General features: G+C 45.5%; 1 protein-coding gene across 1 annotated transcript in view; it reads left to right on the forward strand.

The window, feature by feature from the left end:
• The first annotated feature begins 14,864 nt into the window (after positions 1–14,864).
• EFR3A (EFR3 homolog A) overlaps positions 14,865–27,216 on the forward strand; it is a 69,400-nt gene continuing 57,048 nt past the window's right edge. Inside the window, exon 1 of the mRNA XM_037048563.1 lies at positions 14,865–15,098. Within this exon, the coding sequence (XP_036904458.1) occupies positions 15,089–15,098 (10 nt within the window). The 5' untranslated portion in view covers positions 14,865–15,088. The remainder of the gene's footprint in view (positions 15,099–27,216) is intronic.

Here is a 27,216-nt window from a genome sequence, read left to right on the forward strand (position 1 = left end):
GGAAAGCTGGAGCACTTTCAGCAGTCCAAGAAGCCTGCATGACCTCTGCCTCTCGGTCTCTGATCTAGTTTCCTGCTAACTAATCTTCCCCTTTACCACCCTGTGCCAGCCTCCCTGGCCTCTTGTAATCGCTCAAATGTGATGCCTCAGGGCCTTTGCATTTGCTCTTCCCACAGCCTAGAATCTGTTCCCCCAGAGACCCAAGGAACTGACTCATTTACCCTCTAGGATTTGCTCACCTGTCAGGTTTTCGGTGAAGCCCTTCCTGATTGCCCAGTTAAATAGTAAAACACTTTATAACATTCTCTACCCCTTGTTCCTGCTTTCTCCTTCTCCATAGACCTTATCACCATCTGAAGATCGCCTTCAGAGTAAACATTCTGTGGGACTGTATTGTTGCTTCGGTGGTTTTATTCCTTATTCCTATTCACACAGAGGTGAGAATATATTGATGACAGATATCCTCGGGCTTTTGTATTTCTGCAAAGATGTTTCCATTGAACTCAACAGCTCTCAGTGAATCATTATAAGACATTCTGCTTTTTAACTCCCAGAAAGCACACTAGGGCAATAAAGGATTTTCAACATCTTTTTAACATGTCAACCATCTCTACTAATGCATGCCAGCTGTCTGTTAAGAAACGCAGGGGGAAAACAATCTCTATTATGTACAAAAAACTTTAAGAAGGAAAACATAGTAGGCAGGAGGAGATAAAAATTGCTAAAGACTTCCTGTAAAGTTTCATCAGACCCAATTTTGTTGAGAAGAGAATAATGAGCTTCTATTTTTGGAGGTTGTGATAATCAGACATTCTGATGATACTGTTTCACTTTGAGGCACGAGAAAGGCAGAGGCTCAGGTGGCAGGAAAGGGGAACATCCAGTTCCCATCCCCGTGAAAAGGGATTAGTGGTTGACTGATCCACCCAATCTCCACATTCCAGAGCTCGTGACTGTCCAGTGTGCAGGGATTCAGACACAGATTACTGTTTGTTTCCCCCGCAGTCTTGGCTGTTTAAAAAAGCACCACTCACTGTGCTCACTGATGCGATGGGAAGGAATCTCAAAGGACAAGCCAACGCATCCTTCTTTCCGTCAGTGGGGATGCTGAGGCAAAGAAAGATTTTCCCAAGTTCAGTCAACAGGATGGACCCTAAGGTGTCAAGGAGCCGCCTTTCACTTTTAACAGTTAGAACAAGAGGCTAAACTAGCAGAGTATAAAACATAATTTGAAAAATCAAATTCTATTCCCTACTCGGTAGACCAGTTTCGACCGGACAAGCATAAAGTGTTCTGAAATTAGCATGAGGAAGATGGTTATTTTCAACAGAATTGACCCTGAGACTGGATGTGGGGGATGAGGAAGATTGAAGTGGTAGATTTCCGGGAATCTGATTAGGTCAACACCTTATGAATTCCACCAGCCAAGAAAGAAGGCAGGATCTCATTTTCACAGCCCCCTTCTCAGCCAAACTCAGTCATGTGACCTGTGCTCCACCAATCAGATGTTCACTCAAGAGTGAGAGGGGGAAGCCACCACCAGCAGGTGGACTTTATTTTTTCAGAGAGATTTGGGAGTGGCGTGGTAGAAGTTCAAGCACACAGAGGCTGGCGTCCTGCGTCGGTGTTTGGGTAAGACGTTGGTGGGTTCTGCTGTAAGAGCTTTGCACTGCAGTTTGGCACAGTTCTGAATATACAGCTCCTGTCGGCGTGAGCAATGGCCAAGGCTGCTGAGAATTTTTATGGGCTTACGTGAGCCAAACTAACAGCTGTCACCAGAGACCGAAGCCTCAGCGGACTGAGAAAATGCTCCAAGAAGGGCAGCTCTGCAGCTTGTTTTGTGCATCAGAATCAGAGGAGGAGAGGTGAGGGGGTGACATGAAATCCATTGGTGGTAGATTAGGGAGAGGGAGAAGGGAAGCAGGGAAGTCTCTGGGACTCAATAAAAGGCAAAATGAAGCCACACATTCTTGTGCGTTGGTGGGCACAGGACAGTTCACAATGGACATTTGCAGCGCAGCGGGGTGGCGTGCTGGGAACCAGGTCACGATGAGGGGCCGTGGTCTGTGCCTGGTGCAGGGCTGTGCTCGGGGATCTGGGAAGGAGATCACTCTGACACAACCCTCAAGGCTGTGCCACCTTGGATACAAAAGACAACAGACAGGCTCACCTGAGGGAAAGACTGACCTTTGTCACGGAAGTCACAGGTCCAGGATGTGACTACCTGCCGTGGGCCACTTTGAGTGAGGAGTTTGTACGTTCCTGTGTGGTTACTTTCAGTCTCTGAGTTTGTAGCCCCCCCCCCCGCCCCCCCATGCAGGCCTCCCCTGAGTTTGTCAGGTTTTATACGTGGCCTGTTTTTTTGGCCACACACCTCAACCTGATTCTTTGGCTTCCCTGGGGAGTCTCTACATCATCTGTTCATCACACTTTTCTCTTCAAACCTGCTTGAGTGGTATGGTAGCCGGCCTCCGGGGAAGGCTGCCCCGTGAGCCTCACCTGGTGTCGTCTCTCCCTCGGATCTGGACTAGCCATGTGACTTGCTCCGGACAGAATGTGATGGACTGGTAAGTCCTAAGAATCCTTGCAGTTTCCGCCACTGCCTCTCGGACTGCTGGCTCTAGGGACGCTGCCTCTTTGGAACCCTGCTGCCACCCTGTGAGAAGCGTAGGCCACACGGAGAGGCTCTACAGTGTGAGGACAAATCAAATGAAATAGAAGAGACTTTGCACGATGTGCCCACCAGCCAGAGTCAGGTCTCCTTCCATCACCATGCACTCGACCCCTCCCTACCCATCATTACCCACCCACCCTGCTTTCCCTCCGGTAACCACCATACCATTGTCTGTATCTACGAGTTTTTGTTTGCTGTCTCGTTTGTTCATTTGTTGCTTTCAGTTTTGTATCCCACATATGAGAGAAATGGTAGGGTCCAGATGACTAGGAAACTTGTAATTTGAGGTACCTGTCTTTGAAATGTATATAGATCCCTTCAGAAATGAAATATAGGTCTCTTATTAACTTTATGATCCAGGGAAGTCTTCCTCAAGGAGGCATTTCTTTAAAATGTAAACATCAAGATAAATACCACCTCTCCCTCCCCCCCATCACATGCACATACACAGTTTCTCTGAGAGCCTAGGAGCCCGAGTAGACGGATCTTGGTCCACATTGCAAAACAATCTCCTGTTGTAGAGATATCGGAAGTTTGTTATTCTTCTGGATGCCAGAAGAATAACACAGTCGGTCACCCCAGTGACCCAATTACCCAGTAAAGTTGGAACGAACGCTATTGACAAGCGGTGTCATCAAGTCCTCTTACCTGAGGACCAGCTATTATTTATCTTGGGAACATGCCTGCAGTACGTTGCATCCGTTTGGCTACAGGAAAGGGTGAGCTTTCTTTCCATGCAATCGCTCAGCAGCTCGCCTCTGAAGCGCATCTCATTCTGGTTTACTGTTCATGCGATCATGAAACTGGCTTCTTTCTCTACTCTCTTCATGGATAGGTTTTCTGGGTTGGGAGAAGATGTCTTTCGGATTTCTATTTCTCAAGAGCAGGCAGTCTGGCTGTCAAGCCCAGCTGAGGTCCCAGATAACAGACAGCACCAGTTTCCAGCCGTGGGAGTGAGCCACCCTGGACATCTGACCCAGTGAGCCTTCAGATGACTGCCGCCATGGCCAGTATCTGGCCACAGCACATGAGGGAGTCTAAGCCAGAGCCTTCTGGCTAAGCCCAGGCAACCATAGAATCCTGACAGCTAATGAATTGCTGTTCTAAGCCACTAGGTTTGGGGGTAGTTTGTCATACATCGAAAGTAACAAAAACAAATGACTTTTGTTCTCACAAATAAGAGCTCTGAAACACACATATAAGCTCTTCTCTCCTTCTGTGTGGTGAGTATCTTGGAAAATGGGGGTCCATACCATCTCCAAACCATCCTGTTAAACCTGGTGTTATTTTTTACTCAAAGTAGTTACTAGTACATTTGCCTGATTAACTTGCTTTTCGGACAGATTGGAGTTTAAAGAAAATAAAACAACAAATTGGATGCAATTCACTTGAGTCAAACTAAATTGAATATTTTTTTATCTAACAACTGCTTCCAAAAAGCATTTGCTTCTGTTTGTTTACAGACTCCACAGATAATTTCCCTGAAGTTTAAAGCCAATACACACAAAATTGTGTTTAGGGAGCACCAAAATGGTGTCATTATTCCAAAATCATTTCCCAGCTCTGTCCTTGGTTCACTGGGCATTTCACGCTTACATTCACATCAGTTGACATCATTTTGGGTTCTGTGCCTACTTTCTTCCACCAACTATAGTGGGAGAAAGGTGTAATGGTATAATTCATGGCATTAATGCTATAATTAAGAGCTCTCTGTTAGTTGACCATAGGGACCTCTTTCACAAACACCCGCAGAAGATCGTCAAGGCGAAAACCGAACGGTTAGGCACGAAAAGTGCTGCCCACAGAGGTCCATCATTTCCTTTCTCTGGAGCATCAACCTGCACAGGCAACGAAGATTGGATTACGTTCCTGCTGATACACATTGTCTCTTGTGATTTGACTTCCTCATCCTCTTGACACATTACTGACTCTCGGGTTTCAAGATAAAAGCAATCCAGACACAGTCTTCGTGCTTTTTCCAGGATTGGTAAATGCCTTTTAGTTGCTATTTAAACTGAACTTGGAAATGTGAAGCTGCTCCCTTCCATTGACCTGGATCCTCCCTGATGGGATTCATTCTCACAGGAGGAGCTTGGGAAACATGGACCGGCAGCATTAATGTCCCATTCTTCTCCCCCTCGTTCATTTTTAAAAGCTTCACGTGGCAGGAGGAAGCAGACCACCCACGTACAGAAAAAGAAAAGGGGGGATTGTTGGAAAGGAGACGCCACAAGTGCAAACCAGACGACAAAGTCTGTTCCAGGCCATCACTTCCTGCCTGGGCCTGGCCGGCTGCAATCCCTGTCTTCCCTCTGTTTTCCATAGTCCCAGGGGTAAAGGCCTAAAGGCAGGGAGTGAAAAGGACTTGAGCGTTTTGGAAGAGTACAGGGAGAGGAGACGTCAGGGAGAAGTCATTCACAGTCTCAACACCTTCAACTACAAAAAGACATGTTTGAAATGTTGGAGTGCATGTCCCCGGGGTGCCTGGGAAGCCTGAAAATGTATAGGGGCTCCCCAGAGTGTCGTGTCTGGCTCTTTGCGAAGTGCTCAGTCAATGTCACCTCTGATGACTGTCATGTCCAGGGAGATAGCGGGAGCAGCACATTCTGTTTGGAGTGTTGTGCTTTAAGAAGGACATGGCAAATGCAGAACTACACCAGGAGAAGGAGAATATGGAGGAGGAAAAAGAAGCCAAAGAGAAGGAAGAGTAAAGATGGAGGAGGAAGGGGAAGATGACTGAGACAGTGAGAATTCTGCAGGAAAAAAAAATATATATATATAATACATGTATCTCAGGCCTAGAGAAAATAAAGCACAAAGGTCATAAGAACCAAAATGCACCATGGGTGAAAAAACAGACTTTGTTCATTCAAAATGCTTATCTTGTCCCTAGTGAGCTGCTAAGCACTGGGAATACAAATGTGACTCCTGCCCTCACAGAGCTTACAGCCTAGCAGAGGTGACAGCTAATTTAAAAGGTACCGTGACAGTGGGTGTAACGGGTGGCTGAGGTGGAACAGAGCAGGGATGGGTAAAGAGCTTTTGGTGGGGGAGCAGAAAGAAGGAGTTGTCTAGAGAGGCTTCCACCCACCACACAGGGACGAGGGTACTGGATAAATCGCTCACCGTTGTTAAGTCTCTGATGATCACCTGTCAGATGGGAATCGTAACAGTGCCTACCCACAGGGGGGCTGTGAAGCATAAACTGACAGTCCTTTAGGAGGACTCCCCTTGGTCTAACAAGGCACTCGGCCCGGTGGCCCGTGGGGCAAATTAACCTCGCCGCAGGTTGAGTCAGTGACTCACAAGGAAATGAGGTAGCCATGCTTGAAAACTGAAAAATTCTATAGGATGTATTTTCAGGTTCTCGTGGAAACGGGAAAATCTGGCAGCTCTGCTCGCACAGCTCCATACGGCAAAGGTTGGCTGGAACTGAGGCCCAGCTGCCCTTCTGGGCACAGTGTCTACCCTTGGCCTGGCCAGGACCCCACCAGCCCCCTTTTCTCACATGGGTTACCTGCCCAGCCCTGCAGGTTTCTGAATTGACTATTCTTGGGCTGCTGGATACGACTCACCTGCTTCCCGCTGTTTCGCCCTTCTCCCTCTTCCTCGCAGCAATTCTGAAAAACTTACAATTCCCCCACGATCTCCATGCTCCTCCACTCTTTTTCATGTTGTTCTTTCTATCTAGGAAAGAAAGTATAACTCAACTCTTGCTGAGGTAGGTTTTAATTATATTTTCAAGTGTGGAACGATTTTGCCTGGACAAAGCCATTGGACAAATGGCACATCATCCTCTGGGTAGTTTTAGCCTATTCATGCAAAAGAGAAGCAATAGGCTGACTGTTATTGTTAAAGGGGGAACGTTTCTGCTCCACACCTGTTGTTTCCTCCCAAGTGGAGGGAGATCCATCACAGCAACACCCCTGATTTCTCCCAGCTTCATGCAGGACCCTACGGCAAGAGCACATTTCCGTAAGCTTAAGTAAAAAGACTTTGAATGCACAACCTGGCACTTCTGTCTACCCTTTCGCTAGTTTCTCTATAAAAAGCATATATTTTGCTCTGCCTCTGTCATGGGGTAAAAGGAATCTGCCTCAGTAACAGAAAGTATCAGGTTCTCAACTGCAACTGTGTCCAGATGGTAAACCTGGGTGGCAGATTATTTGCAAAATGGCCACAGTTATTCCTCACCCTGAATCCAGCCACTAATGAGTCCATACAGCTGCTTCTGGGGGCAGAGAGCTGGGGGCTGGTGGAGGGAGAGCGGGCCTGAGGGGAGCAGGAGAATCCTGAGTTATCTCGGCATCACTTTCGGTTCCAACCTCCAGCATTTCTCTGCTGCTTTGCATGTTTTGAATTCCTCATTCTGTAGAAAACTATCTTCAGCCTTTGCCAGTCCAGCATCTGACCTCCCAGTCTGGAATTAGAAAAAAAGACCTGCAATGTGATGTCCTCCCCTCTCCTGCAGCAAGAGAGCCCTCCCACGGCAGAAACGCTCCTTCTGGAGATTCACTACAGAATCCGAAAATGGGTTTTCCCTGGCCACAAGCGTTCTGCCAGGAGATCTGTGAAATTTCTAAGCGCCTTATTCATCATCAGAGCATTGCATTCAACTTTGCTCTGAACAGGAACCTCACTTCACAGTGAAAAGAAAATTAGGTTGTCATAGAGGCCATCACTCAAGGACTCCCGGCCTTCTAGAACAGTAGGGGGCTTCCTGAAGACTTAATTATGGTGCTAGCTGGGCTGCTTTGCAAGGCGACACTACGATTATGTATATAAGATATAGTTTATGCTCTGAGCCAGATAGTAATATGCAGACTATTTCTTCTGTAGCCAGGACACATTGCATTCCATGCCCACAGCTCTAGACTTTAATGGTCTGGGTAATTTAGTGTGCAAGAGAAGAATGTTTCCTTTGGCACACACTGCACTGTTTCCTTCAAGTAGGGAGCTGAACTACCACCTGCCTCTTCAGGCTCCTCCACTCAAGGGCCCAGAGGAATAAGAGCTCAGGTGTTGGCTGGGATGCTGAATTCTGATCAGTGAGGCTGCTTACCCTGCAGTGGCAGTGTGGGAAGCCGTGTCTGAAGCCCAGGAAATCTCCTGTGAGGGCCTCTGAGTATCATTGCCTCATCGAGCGGCAAAAGTTAGTGGAAAATAACAGGAACCCCGTGCAGGAAGAACACAAAGGACTTCTACTTCTCAGGAATGGAAATGGGGGTCACTCCACCAGGCAGAGAACCTCAAAGAACTGAGCAGCTGGCTGAAGTCCAAGGCGACGGAAACCGGGCAGCAGAGAAGTCATAAATGCTTGGATACCAACTGCAGCCTTAACAACGATCGCACAAGTTTGACTATTAGTGGTAGCCAACACCACGATTTATTTCCAAAGAGTATGGAATATGGAGATGGGATGGTGACCGGAGTAGAATGAGAATGGAAAAAATGTTTGGACCCCCCTGACCTAGAGCTGGATTTGATAATTCGAATGCCTTTGTGCTAGATTCTTTGAGAGAGGAGGCGAAAATAGTTTTCTGTTTTATGAGGAATATTTGCATTATATTTGATGAGGTTTATGTTGAGTGTGTGTGTTGACACTGTAAATGTGAACAAAACACAGTGAACATGTGGCTGTCGTGCAGCCAAAAGGTGAATGAAAATTTGCCATGATTTTTGGCTGCCTGGCATCTAAACCTCCTTCCTACGTGTGGAAAGCCCGCCCCTGCTAAGGCAAAAAGATGTCTCCCACTGCAACCTGAAAATTCCAGCTATTTATTTTCCTACCCTGTCTTGGTACCTCACTCAGCTCTGCCTACCAGCCACCAAAGTTGGAATTGGAAGGTAGTGGTGGAAAAGAAAAATGGGCCAGACTTCACCAGATCTAGGTTGGGAAGAATGGCAACAACAGTAGCTGAGTCGCCAGAGAAAAGAGTAGCTATTTGCAGTCAGTGAGTCACAACAGTGACAGTATTATATCTGTCGGTGTTGGGAGCAGCAGTCCGGTGGGGCTTCATCCGGCTGGTGTGGTGTGGCTTGGGGTGTTGTTCCCGTCTGTAAACTCTGAGCTGAAACCCCAGCTTTCTTGAGGGCCCTGTGAGTTACCCAGTTCTCTTTTAATGAATTTTTCTTCTGTGTAAATCAGACGGAGTTTGTTTCCATTGATTGAAACTTTGAACCCTGACTGTCACCTGTCATTCATTCAAGAACATTAATTACACTCTTACTATGTAAAAGACAGTGAACTGAGTGCTATTAGATACCACGGGTACAAGAATGAGCCAATGCAGACACGGTTCCTGCCTGTGTGTAGTTTACAGTCTATAGCGAGGGGGAGAGTAATCAAATGATAACGAGAATGTGTTTGATATTGATTCTGTCGTCTTTTCCACACTTATAGTTCCTTGAAGTCCATGAGACGATTTTCTCTACAGATTGGAGCAAAATGTTATTTCTGAGTAAAAGTGAGATGAATGAACCATCAATGGCATTCTCTTCTTCATAATTTTGCAAATTATCTCTAATTGGCATGTGTGTCTTTTAAAAATGTATCTTTTCTATTAGACAGATTGTATTTTATTTTCCAACAAAAATCATAGGAATCTCAAAGATTTTTTTGTTAATCACAAATATTTTCCGTTAGTATTCTGCACCAGTATACCAACATTTGGACACTGTATTCAGTTTCTGTGAGATTACGCCAAATTCACTACTCAATATGACTTGACATACTTGGGAAGATAGGCTTTATTTTCATATTAGTCAGTCATAAAAATGAGTAAAGCGGGTCAGGTTATGGCCAGAGCAATTTGATTGACTATTAGGATAAATAACAATGGGCAGCAATTATTCTGAAAAGATTTGCAATTAAATCAGGCCATTTTAAAATTGACTTATTAAATGTCTAAATGCTGGCACCTGCCTAATTATGTAAACTTGTATTACTTTACCTCGATGCTGAACGAGCAGTCGTGTCCACAGAAGTCAATGACATTTTTCTCTCTCTTTCCCCCACTGCTCCTTTCCTGCTGTGTTTGCTTCTCTGAGTCATCTGATGGCCCTTGGTGTACAGAGTCCTACATCCCAAGCTTGCCTTTTCTGGTACCACGTACACATGGACCAACCTTACTGTGACTTTGGACAATTAGTTTGAAACCAAGTTTAATAGCAAAATGGGGAATTCTACTTGGCCCATTTCATGAATCACTGAGGTTTCCTTTGGCCAACTAATCCCTTTTTGGGGAGACCAGATACCTCTCCATTGCGCTGTTAAATATCTATCTGTATAAACTTCTTTCCTCCTCAGTTTATTTCTTCTTTTATTTATAAACTACACACTTGGTGAAAGATGCCCTCTCTACTGTTTCTAGTTATTCTTTATCACCACACTCAAGGACCTGTCCCTTTTCCCACTGACGACTTCTGTAAATTAGTAGGAGTGACTTCTTCTGTAAAAAAGCGAATCCGAAATCCTCTGAGGTTGACCATCGGAGGGGAAAACTTCCCAGGGAGAGGGAAGCTGGACCTGGAAGCCCTCACCCTTGTCCCCCTGAGGTTCACTTTCCTTGATGACAGATTCTTGCGAGTCCTGCCCAGAATTGAGGGCATATATGACAGGACATGTCACTCAGCTCTACACTTCCATGAGCCATCCTTTCCTTACCTTTTCATAGGCTGTTCATTCCTGCTCCAACTTCTAGCTTTCTTGTATCTCCAGCTCAAACTCTGGATGAAGAGGTGCATTGGTCTAGGCTATGGTGTCCCCAGTGTCCCTTTGGGAAGGGTTGGGCTGCCCACCCTGAGACTGCTGTGTGTTGACAACCTGGGCCACTCTTGGCTGGGGTCTCTGCTGGCCTTGGCTGGACTCACTCTTGAATATGTGTGAAGCTGGTGGGTCAGCTGTGGCTGGCCCGTTTATGGTGAGAGGATTGGGGTGACAGGGGCCTCTCCCCAGGCTTTGTCACATCTCCTATGTCTCTGCATGCAAAATGTTGGTCACTGCCCCATTGGCCAAAGCAAGTTGCAAGGCCAGCCCCAATTAAGTGGAGAAAGCTTGTACCTCTTTTGGGAGGAGTTGCAAAGTCAAGTGCAAGTGTACGCGCACAGCAAGGGGGAGAAACAAGGCTGTTTTTCCCCCCAATATACCACAAAGAACTTCTTTTAATACTTTGACTTACCTATGTTTGCTTCTTGTCTTTATATTCTCTATGTTTCTCTCTCCCCTTCCTCTCTTTCTCCCTCCCTCTCTGTCTTCCTCTTCCCCTAAAAGGTTTAGTAAGTTCATTTTACATGTACAAGCTATACGGCAATAAGTAGGCTTCAATTTCACTTGCCATAGCTGCCTTGTGGAGGACCTCACTAACTAGAGTGCCACTATGTTTAAAAGAACGTCCCCTTCTTTTAGCAGCTTTAACTATACCCCGTGTTAAATGTTAGCATTCTAGTAAATAACAATGATAAATTATACTTTCCTGTAATTGTTGAAAATGATAGTGTTTCTAAGCAAGTGTTTCCTGCTGTTTGATTTAATCAAGAGCGAATAACCTTGTTAACCCAGGATTTGGTCTCTACCCATTTGCAATTCTCTTTGTAAAGCACAGCAGACCTTGGCATTTGGCTCCCAGGGAAGATAAGGGAAGTGTGCCTTGCACAGTGGCCTAGTTGGCACAGAAAGGGTTAGGTAATGATCTTTTGGATTAGAGGCTTATTCTTTTAACTTGTTTTAATGAGTGTTTCCAACTCCTTTGGCTAGCACGTGAGTGGAAAAAATTACTCTACAATTCAGAGTGCCCCGATGTCAAAATGCATGAGCTTAACTGGCAACTGAAATGGCATAATGAGGGCTATGACACCCTGACCTAGGGCTTCCTTTTCCTTCATTTCTTTCCTAAAGCAGTGAAGCTTGACCTTGGCTGCACAAAGAAACTCCTGAGGAGCTTTTAAAATAAGTGCCATCCCAGGTCATGCTGCAGACCAAATTATATCAGAATCTTGGGAGTGGGATCCTCTTCCAAAAATATTCTTTAAAGGTTCCCTGGTGGTTCCAAAGGTTAACCCAGTGTGAGAAATGCCTTGCACAGACTCAGGGAACATTACCACACAAGGGGATGTCTCTGGATTCTGAAATTGAGGAAAATTAAGTTTAGAGAGGTCAAAGGTTGTCAACAGGCCAGGTCAAGGGGAAAGCAGGATTCGAACTCATGGTTTCCAAGTCCAAAGTCTGCTTTTCATGCTTCGTAAGACCTGAAGAGCCCCAAGTCACTATTGAGGAATGGCAGAAATAAAATGGAATGAAAGAGCACATTACTGATATATTTAGTGAGAAAGAAAACTAAGCAATGAGAGCATCAGGTTGCATCATGAACTTTTGGGAATAAACTTTTGGGAGAAGTAAATATTCTTACGGTTATTTCCTATCAACTGTAAATTCGTTGACAATTACCTTTGAACAGTACAATGTGTGCTAATTAAAAGTGAATCATCTCAGTGCCTGACTTAGAAATTGGAACAAATACCGGACTAAACTGGGAACAGAGCTATTTAGGTAATTTGGACTAAAAGTTAATACTCTAATAGGATGTTGACAATGATCTAATGTCATTTTAATTGATGTTTTTCTGGCAGCAGGCATCCTTTGTGGAAAAGGGATCTGGTGGCCCATCTCTCTGTGCCATACACAGAGATACAAGGACAAGGGCTGGGCAGTTAGAGGAGATGGACAAAGCCCAGCTCCCTCGAGTTCAAGTTTAACTTCAAGAGTGGAGCACTGGCACAGAGGGGATGTGTTTGCAAGGGCGTACAGAAGAAGTGGTCCAGGAGAGGCAAACACTGTTCAATCAAGTACTAACCGAGGTGCTGAACCAGTCCTTTCGGAAATGGAGGAAGGGGTGTGCAGGGGGAGACACGGAAGAAGTCAGTTGGGTCAAGATATGGATCAAGGGCTTCTGTGTGGTAACAGTGTTACCAACAGCCTATGTGTCCAGCTTAGGAAAACACTTCGGTGTGGTATGTATGATTCAACAATTATGATGTTATCATTACTGTATTTTAGCTGTCTTTCCTCACAATCTCTGCTGATGACTTTATTTCTGGCAACAACACAAAGCCAAAAGATTAGGGGGATTAAAACAATAAGAAGAAGAAGAACCAAACTGTATGGGCCACACTACCTCACAGCCTTTGGGAGCTGCATCTTTTTGACTAACGTCATACCCTCCCTTGGCTTCAGGGCACTGTACCCTCTGGATCTCCTCTAACTCTGACGGTCTCTTTGGCTCCAACCCTCCCTCAGCTGGCTCTCTCTGAGTCCTGGCTTCAGCTGCTGTTCCTAGGCCAAAGATGCCAAAATATCTCACCTTGAGATTTCTCTGCCTACCTCTCTGCCTACCTCCAGGGCTATTCCCTTGGACGCCTCCCTTGGATGTCACCTCAAGCTTAATATGTCCAACAGAAATTCACCTCTTCTCTTCATAACCCCTCCCTAAAATAGGGCTCCTTTCCACCCATCTGCTCTCCTCCCAGCACCATCGGTTTCCCTAGTCTAACCCTGCAGTTACATAACAGATGCCTCGCTTTTGCTCCCAAGTAGCAGCCAATGAATCTCGGAGATTCTGCAGTAAGATTCAGCTCTTCCCTTTTCCGCCACCACCAAGAGTAGGCACCTAAGACTCCCCTCTGTATCGGTACTGAGGCCTTTCCTCCGTGCTGTCCACTCTGCTTCTGATGACTTAATGGTGCTGCTCAGATACAGAACCCAGAATGACTTCTTAAAGGGCAAATTCCAAGCTTGTATGTAAAGTCATCAACTTCCTATTTTACTTGTGTTGTTTTCCCGGTCATTGAATAAATTATAGTTATTGAATTAATATGTGCTAGCCTCTTACTGTGGGCCAGGCAGAAATATATAAACATGAAGAGAAAATGGGTTTTTCTACTTTCTGAAAAGTATGTAGTCCAGTTGTGGAATACAAATGCTTAGGACAGTTTAATTAGGGTTCCCATGGAAACGAGCTACAGTAGAGGCCAATCTACTTGGGGAGAAAACTGAGAGCAGTAAAAATTTCAGAGATGCTAAAAATAGGCAACAGTACATTGGAAGGTAACTGTTTGTCAAGTACTTTGTATTTGGCCTTTACCATTGGCAAGACACTCCCCTCCGACCAGCTTCTGTGACTCACTCTGACTTACCCTTCACCCTCTCCCAACCTCCTTAAGAACTTCCTAGCTCTCTGCTAATTTAAACACTGCTTTTGTCCCCAGTCTACCTCAAGATGAATTGCCCCCAAGCCCTTCCTGGCTTTCTATCGTCTTTCTCCTCTCCTTCCAATACTGCACAGTATCATTCCTTAACCAGAATGTGGGCACAACCTTCTAAGACAAATGTTCTCACATTTAAAAATGTATTTGAATCATCCCCAAGTGTGACTCTGGAAGTTTAGCTTCGGACCTACAAATCTCCTTTAAACAGTTACCCTGCTGATTCAAGACACAAACGAACCCTGAAGCAGTTTGAGGAGCAGTTTCTGACCTCCGTAGCTTCCTTCTATGCCTCTATGCAGGCTGCCCACTGCTTAGCAGAGTCTGTGGGCTTTGCTGAATGCCCTAGGCTGCAAGGGTCCGATTAGTTGGGTGACTGTTAGATAAATCAATTATTAATGACACTCAGAGAATCCAGAAAAATGGAGTGGACAGACAGCTCTCTCTGGGGGAGACTGTCTCCTGAGGCATAAAATCTCTCTGAAAGTCCCCAGTAGAGTGGAAGATGTGAAATTTTCTGTCCTTTCCAAAAATGCGCAGCCATCATCCCAAATGACCTCAGAGCGCCTCAATAAAATAAAATAACAACAACAAAAGTGCTATCAGAGACTACAGAACGCAGGGCAAGTTCAATAGCTCATAAAAGAAAAAACCCATGCTCTGAAAGCAATCACGCTTAGCCTCTCACACATCTTAAAGCGGTGCCACTGTAAGAAACAATTATACGTCGTCATGCACCTCGAATGAGGATTTACAGAAACGAATATGACACAAATCACTAGGGCTTGACAATAAAATGAAGCACGGAGGCGTTCCTTGAGCCACCCTCTCCAAGGGCCTCAACTGCAGTCGGGTGCCGCACAGCCCCCACGCCCGAAGGTGACTGCTCCGGGGCGGGGCCTGGACGTCGGCGACGTGCTGACGTCAGGGCGTCAGGACGGCCACCGCAACGTCGGGCGCGGAGCTGGGCCAGCCTGGGCGGCTGTCGCCCGCTTCGTAGCCTGAACCGCGGGTCGGCGCCCGTTCCCTTCGCCCTTCGCCCCTCGCCACGTCCGGTCCTCCGCGGCTCGGCGCTGGCCCGTTATGCTACCGTCGGCGCGTCCTGCGCGGCCCAGCTGAGCCTCGGAGCGGCGGCGGTCGCGGCTGGGGGTCACCATGCCTACCCGTGAGTGGCCGGGCGGGGGTCGGGGCGGGCTGGGGGCGTTGAGCGGCTGAGGCCCCGTGCGCGTGCAGTCCGGGGGGGTTGTCCGCCAGGGCGACCGGGACGCCGATCGGGACCGGGGGGAGCCAGGAAGTGCCCGCGACCTGCGGAGTTAGTTTCGCTTCGGCTTAGCCTTCCCAGGGGGCGGTGATTAGAGCCAGTGGCATAGACCGGGAAACTGAGCCTGGCACGTTACGAACGCAGGGCTGCTAGGGACGTAACATGTAGTAACCTAGACCTCAGGGACTTCAAAGTCCAAGCTCTCTAGAGCGTGGTGGGACTTTATGGGAAAATGCAAATTACGCGGCCCCATCGCCATCACCTTGTCACTTCCTCGAGAGCCAGCCCTGAGGGAATGAACTGGCCCCCGGGGTCCAGGGCCTATGCAGGGTCCTTCCTGGCGGGACCCCAAGTCCTCGAAACCTTGACTTGCTCGCTGTCTGTAAATCGTCGATTTGGCTAAAGTGTATGTTCTTTCGGGAACTTGTTGGGGTTAGAAGTTCCAGAGGGGGGTGGGGTTGTTGGGCCACCTGGCAGATCATTACAAATGCCAATTGAGGGCTCCTCAGAAGACACTTCGAATGAGATTCGGAGTTTGGGCCCCGGAATCTGCATATGTAGTAAGTGCCCTACGTGTTACTGAGGGACCCCAAAGTTTGGAAATCACTGGATGTGGGAGGCATTTTCGACACTACTACCCGTGACCCATTTTAAAAAGACCCAGAGAATCACAATATGACTTTAAATTCAGTGGCCCATATGGACCCATCCTGATCTTGGATGGAGAGAAAGCACCATTATAATGGATTTGAGAGTCTTTTCAAGTAGACCTCTTGTTGAGTAGGTGTCCTGTGCTGTCGAGTCTTTAAATATTTGTCATATGTTCCTAATATTGCACATATTTCTTAGAATTCATAACTCCTAACTGTCCTTATTTTGGTAGACATACGGGACCCTGGATTTCCAGGTCAGCCTCAAATGCATGTCTTATCTAGTGGTGGGTACAGAGGAGTTAGTTCCTGATACTGGGCATGTTTATGTCATGCCGTGGGAAATCTTTAAATAATCTCGATGCAAAGATTACTCCTAACTCCTCAAACGTGTGTGGGTGAGGTGGGTTTTACTGCGTGTCCTTCACTCTTGTTCTGGGATTCTGTATCCAGTCAACATGTCAGCGCTTTATATGTTCATTCCTCTGGATTGGAGGGTTATCACTGATTACTGTCAGTTTAGTCCTAAAATTCATATTGACGTTATTCAGTGAACATTTGTGATTAGCACTGTGCCACTCCCTTACTTTCTAAGAAAGCAAACTGCAGGGGGTAAACACCTACTCTTGAAAGTTACGGAATTTATTGGTAGAATGGCAGTGTGAGAGTCCTATGAAATTAAGCACAGTTTTAGTTATGTGCATAAAGAGGATGTAGAAAACTTGTTTCCTTTGAAGTGTCTGGTTTGCAATGCAACTTGACGTAAGGGTGAGCCATGCTGTACTTGGCAGAGTTAAGAATGTAGATTTCACGACACAAGTGGAAGACAAGTAAAATGTTTGTTATTTATCATTATTGTTGTCACTAATTATGGTCCCGTTTCTGGGATTGCGTAAGAGTGTGGTGCAATGGGTGGTGCCCGGTGACAGCAGTAGTGCTCGTCTTGTCTCTTCTTTTTGAGGGCGGGATTTCGGGGACAGTGCAGTGGACAGTGGTACTTTAAGAATTTTGTGTGTAGAAGAAACTTCAGCATGTTAAGTACATAAGCAAAGATAGTAAAATTATTACTTTGTTTAGGGATTTTTTTAAGGAAAAAAATCCTCTCTAAATAAGGTAACATTTTCTTTTTTTTCGTATTTAATTTATTTTTATTTTCAGAGAGAGGGGAAGGGAAGGAGAGAGGGAGAGAAACATCAATGTGTGGTTGCCTCTCATGTGTCCCCCACTGGGGACCTGGCCTGCAACCCAGGCATGTGCCCTGACTGGGAATTGAACTGCGATCCTTTGCTTTACAGGCTCGTGCTCAATCCACTGAGCTACAGCAGCCAGGGCTGTTTTCTTTTTCTAATGTCAAATGAGTTAAGAGACTCTTTTACAAACTGAACCAGTTCATCCTTAAGGGTTTAGTGAAGCAAAGGTAATGTTTTTCCATAAAGTGGGTGTTGGAGGTGGTTACTAGTGCCTCTCGGACTATAATTCTAAAAGTGACCCTTGCTCCAAGTCAGAGAATTGTTCTACTATTGCTATTTTGTTACTTATTTGGAATATTGGTGCTCTTGGTGATAAGTGGAATCCAGGAGAGCATGGAATACCTCGAAGGCTAAGCCATGGCGTTGTCTCGCAAATGGTAGTAGGTGCTCAGCTGTAGTGATTTTGGGGAGCTGTAGGCTCTTATTTGGAAAGCAAATCCCCGGAAGGATTCCTGACAGGAAGCTGCTGCGACGCAGGAACAATTCTGTGTGTCACTTACAGTCATTGTTTTCAGCAATCACTATGCACAGATTTCAAGACTGTTTCACCAAGTGATCTTTTTAAACCTAGGAACCTATAATTTGACACATCATTTCTCTAAAACCTTTTATTTCATCCTCCTCCATTCAGAGGATTAGGAAACATTTTGATCTTAAAGATATTCAAAGCCTGAATCAGAATTTTGAGTGGAAGAAATGTTAAAGCTTACTAATCCATTCATTTTGTTTTATTTCACTTTGCATATCAGGAGTCTCAGCCTCGGTAAGTTTCAGTGACTCGATTCAGGTCACATGTGCAGTAGAACCAGGCCTTGAACACAAATCTGGGCCCTGTGACTCCGATCACCAGGAGCACAGATCACTGGCAGAAGAGACTTTTGTGATTGTTCATTGCCCCCCTGTCTCCCTCGTCCACCCAGCACCTGTGTGTGCTGCCAGAGTTATAGGTGAAAAATTCCCTTTCTCACAGTAACCTTTGGCTTGACACTGTTTTGGATACTATCAGATCTCATTGTTTGATCTGTCCCTGCTTATGGGGCCATAGGGCTGCATTACAGATGGTGTAGGTGGTGCGAGATAAGGCCGGAGATGGAGAGAGGAGCCAGAATTTGAAGGAATTTATATGCCATGCAATTGGCTTCACTACAGTTGAGTTCAGGTTGTCGCAGTAGCAGTTATGTGGCCGTCTATTTTACGGGCACACTAGCAGTTTCCAGCTTACTCTTTACTTTATAGAAACTTTACAATTTGCTATTGAAGTAATTATTGAGTACTGATTGTGTGCCAGGCGGTATACTTTGTGCTTTATCTATTTTTCATTCTCTCTCACTTAAGAGAGGCCCTGTTTGACCTACCACAGAAATGGGGAGAGTGACGCTGGAGTGAAGTCCCCCATCTGTGACAGAGCCGCAGCTGGGATTGGAACTCGATGCGTCTGGCTTCCAAGTCCCACTTCTTTTTTCCTGCTCGCTGCTTTGAGCCAGGCAGGAGCTGAACCTGCTGTCATCAGACTCTCTCTGTTTTTTTAGCACTGTCACTTTTGCTTAGCGCCGAGTCTAATGGCATGATCGGTGCTTGGTAAATGTTGAGTAAATGGTTCATTGAATCTTAACTCAGGTCAGGGAAGTTATTCTTTGGACACTGTTACCTGAAGTAACTTTGTTCTCATAGAAATGGTGTTATGAAATTTTTACACTGTCTGATTAGGTTCTTAGCGGGTATGCCTGTGACATGTGCAAGACCAGAGACAAGAGTACAAATGGAGGCCTACGGATCAAAGTGTAAATCAGCGTTTTCCAGTCTTCGCAGTGGTGAGGCCTTGGACCAGCCAATTGTTTGCATGGGCGGCGGAGGCCTGCCCTGTGTATTGCAGGGTGTTTAACAGCATCTCTGGCACCCACGCACAGGAAGCCAGTGGTGATCTTCCCTGTCCCCTAAGTATAACCACCGGAAATATCTACAGACAGCATCATTCTTTTAGAAACCCGAAATGAACATTAAGCTATTACCTGAACTGATTCTTCCTTTGGCCCATAAGAGGGTTGCGTAACTGATCGAAGAGTTTTGACCATGTCTGTGGCTCAGAGAACCGGTGCGTTCTGTTGGCACTGCTGTCCGGACAGGAACTGTAAGATTCTGTGAATGACTTTGAGCGGTGGCTGGGGGGTTATACTGTTCCTGAGTAGGAAGTAAAATAATGGGGCTTTTTTCTTATCATTGGTGTTTTATGCTAAAAGGAGGAAGAAATGTTTTTTCTTTTTCTTTTTTTTATATCACACAGTATTTGTCTTCCTATGTCTTCACTTAGCATAATGCCCTCAAGGTCCATCCGTATTATTGCCAATGGCAAGATTTCCTTCTTTCTTAGCCATGAGAAGGAAGAAATAATTTGAGTTATTAAGTGTCCGTTTCAGTCGTGAAACCCTGAAAGGTTGAGATGAGTCATTATGTGTGGGTTTAATTTATAGGGAGTTTGTAGGTTTCTTTTCTTTTTCTTTCTTTCTTTTTTTGAATGATCGTGCACTGTAGAATGAATACAGTTCTAAGGGAGCATGATCACCAAGTGAATGTAAGCAGTTTCTCCTATCATTAACATGTCACACGCGTCAAGATCCTTGTCACTCGCGTTTGCCGGCTTCATTCGTGCTGAGGTGAGCCAGCTCTCTCTGTGTGCTAAAGCAGACAGACAGGAGCGGTTGTTACTCCTCTTCCTCCCACAGAGGATGTCTTATTCCCCCTTCCGCCTATTTATTAACTGCTCTCTCACTTTAAGTATTATTAGGTAGCAGGATTCCAATTTTTTGTTAGAGGAATTACTACTCAGGTTTTCTCCATTGTACCTCTGAATTGAGAGTTTGCTGCATTCTAAAATGAGACATTGAACCTTCTGCTGTGTAGTCTTCCAGCAGGACTTCGGTCCATGTAAATGCCGTTAATTTTTGCTGTTATTCTTAGTTGGTGAGTTACTCAGCTGTACCTTTTTCTTTTCATTACCTGGGCTCCAGGGTGTTTCTGCGGCAGTAGTTTTTGTGGAGAGTGCTAAGTGTTCTTCATACCCCTGCTATTTAATTAGCTTTTCCAACAACTGTCTGGGCAATTTGCTGCAAAGTTCTCTGCGCTCTGGTTGCACTTAACTTTAAATGGATCTCGCTCCCGCTGGGCAGAGAAAATGAAGTGTAAGGTGTTCGAGTTCACCATTGTCAATTCCTGGGATCACATACACTTTGCAAAAGGTAGTCTACCGGGCCAAAGGATTGGCCTGGAAGTTGAGAGGAGGGGCTTATTTATGACATCTGACTTACACTGACTTATCAACTTAGTTATAAGTTACTAGCTGTTTGATTTATTAATGAAAAATGAGAGTGTCTTTCAGGGGTATGCAGATGTAGTGGAATTCGTGTTGTTGGGTTTTAGAGGTGGAAACCCTTTATGAGCACATGATTAGAATCAGCGTGTTGTCAGGACAAGATTGTGGCATCTTGGAATCTGCTGCGCCTGGTTCCCAAAGGGCATCTGCAGGGAGGAGGGCATTGTGGGTAAGCGCGTAACTGCTGGGATTTGGGGTGGGGGCCTCCGTGCCTCTGGGTTTTCCCATTCTGTTAGCTGGCCGGACTGTGGGAGTGTCAGGGGTCTCATTTCTTCAGTTCACAGTTCAGATTAGAAGGAGACTTTAAGTGACTTGGCCATCCATGCCACCTTTTCCCCTGGTTCCATCTAGTTTTTTGCATGGTCTTCCAAGGATGGGAACACCTTAGGGAAGCAGTGCCAGGTTTGTCTTACTGCACCTGCTTCGTGGGAGGGAAACAGTTCAGGTCCAAGAGAGCGATGGCAGAAGCGTGGGTGTCGCCCCGGGCCAGTCCTGTTTCTGTTAGTGTCACAGGGGCTCCGTTTTCTGCCGTGGTAGCCTCTCACTGCTAGTTCCTATGGGTTCCGTGTTGTTCTCGACCCGCATCGGAGGGCGGCACAAGTGAACCTCCGGTTCCCTTTAGAGCCAGAGTTTTCCGAATGCCTCCTTGGAAGCGTGATTGGGACTTCGTGTGGAGAGGGTGCTGCGGAGACCGGGCAGGTGGGGTTCTCTACTGATGCCCACTCCAGCTGGTGGATCTGTTTTATCCGTAGGATTCTGCATGTGATTTCAGTTGGGAAGTGAGCTGGCTACTTACAAACAGCCTGAAATTTATAGTCCCGGACATGAGAATATACCCTCTGACAAGAACATAAGATGTTTTAGAATCAAAAGCTTAGGAACTTAGACACAGAAACCAAAACTATTTAGGTGATGGTGTCTCACCAGCTTTGCTGTGTTGATCTCCAGGAAGAGAGTTGTGTGATTTCTCAGTCACAGGCACTGTTGATGCGCTCTCGGAGTTACAGAAGTTTGCTTTCAGCTCTTCTTGTTTTCCTGTTGGATTTCCTTAGGGACTGGTTCATTCAGCAAACATTTTAGCGCCTGCATGAGCAAGGCACTGTTAGGTGTGGAACACAGACGTTAATACCACAGTGGAAAAGTTTATCTAACTTCTAGAACCTTCTATAGGTAAATGGCTACCACGGAAAGCAGGAACTGGCAGTCACCCTGTGAAGGATGTTGTGGAGTTCAGAGGAGAGGCTGCAAGGGGAGGACGAGTGGAAGATGACGTCGTAAGCCTGAGTGATTTCAAAGATGTTAACTGATTGGAGGTAGTGATCATTGAAGTGTGGTTTGGGGAAAAGGTTGGTGGTGAGTCATGCATGTGCAAATAATGCGCAGCCAGTCGGTGTAAGTCATTTGTACTGGGGAAGGTGGAGACTTCATCTACACGATAAATTTGTCTTTCACTCAACATACGCTTGTTGCACACTGTGTGTGCATTCCACTAGAGGAGCCCCCAGCACCCGCACACTGGGCGTAGTAGGTGTTAACATGGACCTGGTACCTTCTCCATGCAGCCTGGTCTCGTGAGGAAGACAAGTACAGAGCTTGCGATTATACTGACCAGACAGGGAGCTTTACGAGCCCCTCTGCCTGTTTTCTTTGCTGCCATACACACAGCTTTTGATAACAGTGCTTGGTCCATGGTGCACAGTGAGTCATGTAGACCGGCTCACATTACTGAAAGAGTGGCCCAGGTTGCTGTGGAAACACATGTGAAGTTGGAGAGTGGTTAGTCAAGCACCGTAGCCTGAGTGGTGGGCTTTCGATGTGGACAGTGGGAGAAGAGGGGACAGTGGGGGCATGGATTACAGGGGAGACGGAAGACTGAGGAGGAAGTACAATGGATGGAGGTATTGGATCAGTGGCTGAGGCAAGAGGAGGAGTCAGAATTCACTTCCAGGGTTTGGGCCTGACTGTGAGAGTGAACTGCTCTGGTTCAATAGGGAGACTTTTGGAGGAAGATTGTTTGGGGAAATTGAGATGGCGAGTGAGTTCATTTTAGGGTATGACAAGTGCCTGTAGTGCCTGAAGGACATTCAGGGCACATTTTTAGGAGTACCAGTGGATGAAAGAAGTAAAGGAGTAGCTTGTAAAGAAAGCAAAGAGGCTTAGGACAGAGTGTGGAGGAACATACCCGCTTAAGGATGGACTAGGCAGAGGAACTGCAGAGGGGGCAGGTGAGGCGCTGTCCACGCCAACGCCACTGCAGTAGACGCTTGCACGGCGAGAGCTGGGGGTGGTGCAGATGGCATGGCCACTCAGAGGAGCATCTGAGACGTTCTGCTGGGCGAGTAAAAGACAGCTGGACAGTCGTGCTGTTTGATGCTATGTCGAGGATAATTTACAAAGTATTAGAAAAAAATCTCATTTTAAAACTTTGGGCCCTGGCTGGTGTGGCTAAGTGGATTGAGCACAGGCCTGCAAACCAGAGGATTGCGGTTCAATTCCCAGTCAGGGCACATGCCTGGGTTGCAGGCCAGTTCCCAGCAGGGGACTCACGAGAGGCAACCATACATTGATATTTCTCTCCCTCTCTCCCCTTCCCCTCTAAAGATAAATAAATAAAATCTTTAAAAAAACTTTGGGACTTCAAGATGATTGTGTATCTTAACATGGTGTGTAGTGCCCTGTACTCATATCCTTAACTGTCTCGTCAGGGCTGCCCAGCAGGCGAAGACACCGTCAGAGGTGATCCTTGATTGAGGATGTAAACTCTGTAACTCCTGGGTCGACAAGCCAAATTGTGCACTTTGCAAATGGAAACTGGGGCGGCTCCCTGTATGTAGTGTAAAATATTTCACATAGAACTAAACTATTAGTCGCTTATTCCATTACTGTCTTTGTTAAGTCTTACCGTTTTGTGTAGCCGTGCAAGAACTGAATGATTTTCTGGCGGCAGATGCACTGCTTATGGAAACATGTGGAGGAAGCACTTTCTTTTAAACAAAGAACTGAGGAGCGTTCAGACACTTGAGGTATCACCCCGGAGCATCAGTTCGCCCTCGGAGCTCTCAGAGGGACTTACTCTCTCCCCTTACACAGTTCAGACCGCCCCCTGCTGCCCCCACCCGTTGGCTTCTAGGTGTTGACTCAGTGGAATGCAGTAGACAGGCTCCAGTCTTTCTTTCCAGCAACGTGGAAATACTGCTGCTCTGTTTGTCGCCATGCTGACCCGTCCCAGCAGCAGCTGGTTAGAGGCTGAACATCGGGGCTCCGAGAACATTAGGGAGGGGTGAGTACGATGAAGATGGGTTATACTGTTGAGTTTTTGCAATTGTAGATTAATTTTTTAATCTACAGTTGCACTGCTAACATTCTGAGTATTTGCATAAAAGTGAAATGATTCTTAAAATCAGTCATTTAAAGTTTTCAAGAGTAAAATTTTCAAGTTTTTTTTTATAGTTATAACAATAATATGAAAACTACAAATGTGTGCAGAGTTCCAGGTTCTTTGTGTGTATGCCACAGGAAGTTGCTGTGTTTTTTCTTTTTCTTCCATGCATTAGTTGTGGTAAGTATTAACTTTGAACTTGAGGAAAATTTAGTGCTACATTGAAATCTTGTGGTAGCATTACATTTTGGTTTGTGGCTCACTTAATAATATTGATGGGAAAAGATTAGATTGCCTTTCTAGAATACTTAAAAATTTTAAGAAGTCTTAGGCTCTTGACTTTGTGCTGCCAAACCCTCATGTACGGAGTGAATAGGAAGTGTTTGGAGTTGCCGTCCGTTGGTGAGAAGTTCGGGGAGGCCGTATCCAGCGCTGAACCAGGAAGGGCTAAGTTAGTAGTTTAATATTGTTTTAACTAAACCCTTTTTCTTAGCTAGGGTTATTCAACAAATCTACTTTGTATTTTGCTGCCTTCAAACTTTGGGTAGAGAAATAGCTTGAAACTCTGCATTCTGTTTAGAGGTGTAGTTACTGTGCCGCCCCTCGTTTCCTGTACTGCTTGATCAGAGAACTTCGCCATCTCCATCCATGTGCAGATCTCCAGCATATGGCACAGGCACCGTGGGTGTTGTGAAATCTTTAAGAAGAATCGATGCTATCGGTAGATTAAATGTATGTATTCTAAAAATAACTTTGGAAGTTACAAACACCCTCACAGATTTAACACTTTTGTTACTCTCTGACTGATGAGGAAATAAAAAAATTTTTAAATTATGTATTTGGGGAATTTTAAAGATGTTTTGAATTTTGCCTGAAATAACTCATATCCTGCTTGTGAAATATTCAGAGGGTTTTTAATTTAAAATAAATCAACCTGGTTAACTGAAAAAAATGAGTCGTTGCCTATGGCAGATTCTTTATGCTCATAACAGTGACAAATTAGTATCTTTCTTCTAAAGGTTTTATTCATTTATTCTTAGAGAAAGAGGAAGAGGGGGGAGAGACATCAGTGTGTGGTTGCCTCTCTCACATCCCTAACCTGGAACCTGGCCCGCAACCCAGGCATGTGCCCTGACTGGGAAGTGAACCAGCGACCCTTTGGTTCACAGGGTGGCACTCAGTCCACTGACCCACACCAACCAGGGCACAAATTAGTATCTTGTGATTTAAGGGTCTGTTTTCCTAGACTGTAGTGCCTTAGTTTGTTTAAGCAGGAATTGTATTCGTTGGAGCTTTTTAAAAATTTTTTTAGTTTTTAAATTTTTATTATTTCTTTAAGTCCTCACCCGAGGATGTGTTTATTGATTTTAGAGAGGGCAGGAAGAGAGGAACATTAAGTAGTTCCTCTCCTATGTGCACTGACCCAGTGGAACCTGCAACCTTGGTGCGTGCTGTGTCTAGGCATCAGCCCCGCCCCGCCCCGCCCCGCAGCCTTTGGCCTGTGGGCTGTTGCTCCAACCCGGCCAGGGCAGGGCCTTTTATAATTTTTTTTAGAGCTTTAGCTAAACTGCAGGAACTCCCACACTTCTTTCTCATTAGAACTATATATCAAGTCCGATAAATATAATGAAGGGAAAATTGATTTAAAACCAGCTTTATTGAGATGTAATTTATATACCATTCATTTTACATATGTTAAGTGTATGGAAAGGCCTGATGTTTCTGTAAGACGAGAACCCTGGGGATTATCTGAGTAGTAATTATAAATGTGAATCCCCAGCGGCTTGCCTTTCCTTCGCCCCATATTTTGATTCAGTGGGACTCACTTTGCTAAATATTAGGACACTTGCTAAAATTAAAGAGACTCAGTGGTAAGATTCTGAAGTTCCAGTTCTTTTCCACCTCTTATTTATTAAGGAGATACTTTTATCTCTGAATTTTTAAACTCACATGAGTATTTTTAAGTGTAAGAATATGAAATCATGCAGTATCAGATTACCATAATCACAATACATACATTTGAATTTGTGGAGGGGAGAGTCCTGAAAATATTTCAAACTCGTTCTTTTGACTGTGTGCAGTGTGGGGGGAACTGATGCAAGTTGCTTAGAAATTCTCTTCCACAGGGACATGGGTGGCGTGCCCTGTGGACACGCCAGTGCTGGGGAGGTTCTGGAGACCCCCGCCGCCAGTGGCAGCACAGTGCTGGTAGTGATAACTCTTTATCACGTCGGCGTCGTCTTTGAGGTGGTTTGCAAGTGCCCTGGCGTTTATTGTCTCTGTCACTCAGTTGGTCTCATGGATCGCGCCTAGTATGATTCATTTATTATAGCGTATTAGATGGTCCCAAGGTACAAACTGTATTATAAATTTTTATCTTTTGCTTAAATTCGATAGGAACAGCATCCCAGGTGCCTAAAACACACAAGAACAAAATGTCAGGTACTTAGTTGTTTCACTCATTGTGCAGGGGCGTGGCTCCCTGGAGCAGTGGCTTTTGAACCTGGGTGTGCATGATGGTCCTTCCTATAGTAGGAAGGGGGGTGATTTTTAGGAATAGGAACTCTGGTGTCCTGTCCCTAGAGGTTGACTCAGAACGTCCTGGTTGGGGCTGGCGGTGTTCAGCTTGAAGATACTCCCGGGAATTGTTCTTCGGATGGCTCACGGAGTGCCCAAAGAAAACGTTGTGCAAAGAAAATGAAGTGTGCTTACGAAGATTTCTTAGGACATAACCGTTTACTCTAAGTTCAAACACATTCACACAGGAGACGTGGAAGACTCGTGGGCACTGGTTTTGTGAGAGAGGTTAGGACGGTGGTAGACGTCCCTGGGAGTGTGTTAGTGTTCAGTGTGGCATTAAGTGTGTATAATTCTGCTTCTAATACCTAATTATAAGACTGAGGGTGAATTTGGTTACTTTACATTATGATTTTGTTTGCATCTGTCTTTTGTTTTTAGTAAAGGAAGAGTTATCTTGTTTTCTGTAACATTGGTTTCTTACAATTATGTTCTATTGTAAGGATCATGGTGTCAGGAACCAGTTGGTTAATTCTTCACATATCTCAGGATGCCTAGTTTAGTACCTTGACCATAGTAGGCATTTTATAACATATTTAATTACAAATGTCTAGACAATGTCTCAGTTAATGAGCTTTCTACCAAAATTACTACATTATATGATATTAAAGCTGTAATTATTGTATCCTGGAAAGACTGAAACTTAGGCAAACTCTGAGGTATTATTTTTACCAGTCTTCTGTGCCCCCCTCCACCCCCATGTCTCTCTTCATCTGCCTTGCCCGGAGGGCTGCTGCTGTTCCGCATGTTGTAGCTACAACAGAGAATGTGATCGTTTTGTTCGACGCCTTTAGACATG

This window comes from Sturnira hondurensis, unplaced genomic scaffold, assembly GCF_014824575.4.
Source record: "Sturnira hondurensis isolate 20B ecotype Veracruz unplaced genomic scaffold, ASM1482457v3 Scaffold0006413, whole genome shotgun sequence".
Classification (NCBI taxonomy): domain Eukaryota; kingdom Metazoa; phylum Chordata; class Mammalia; order Chiroptera; family Phyllostomidae; genus Sturnira; species Sturnira hondurensis.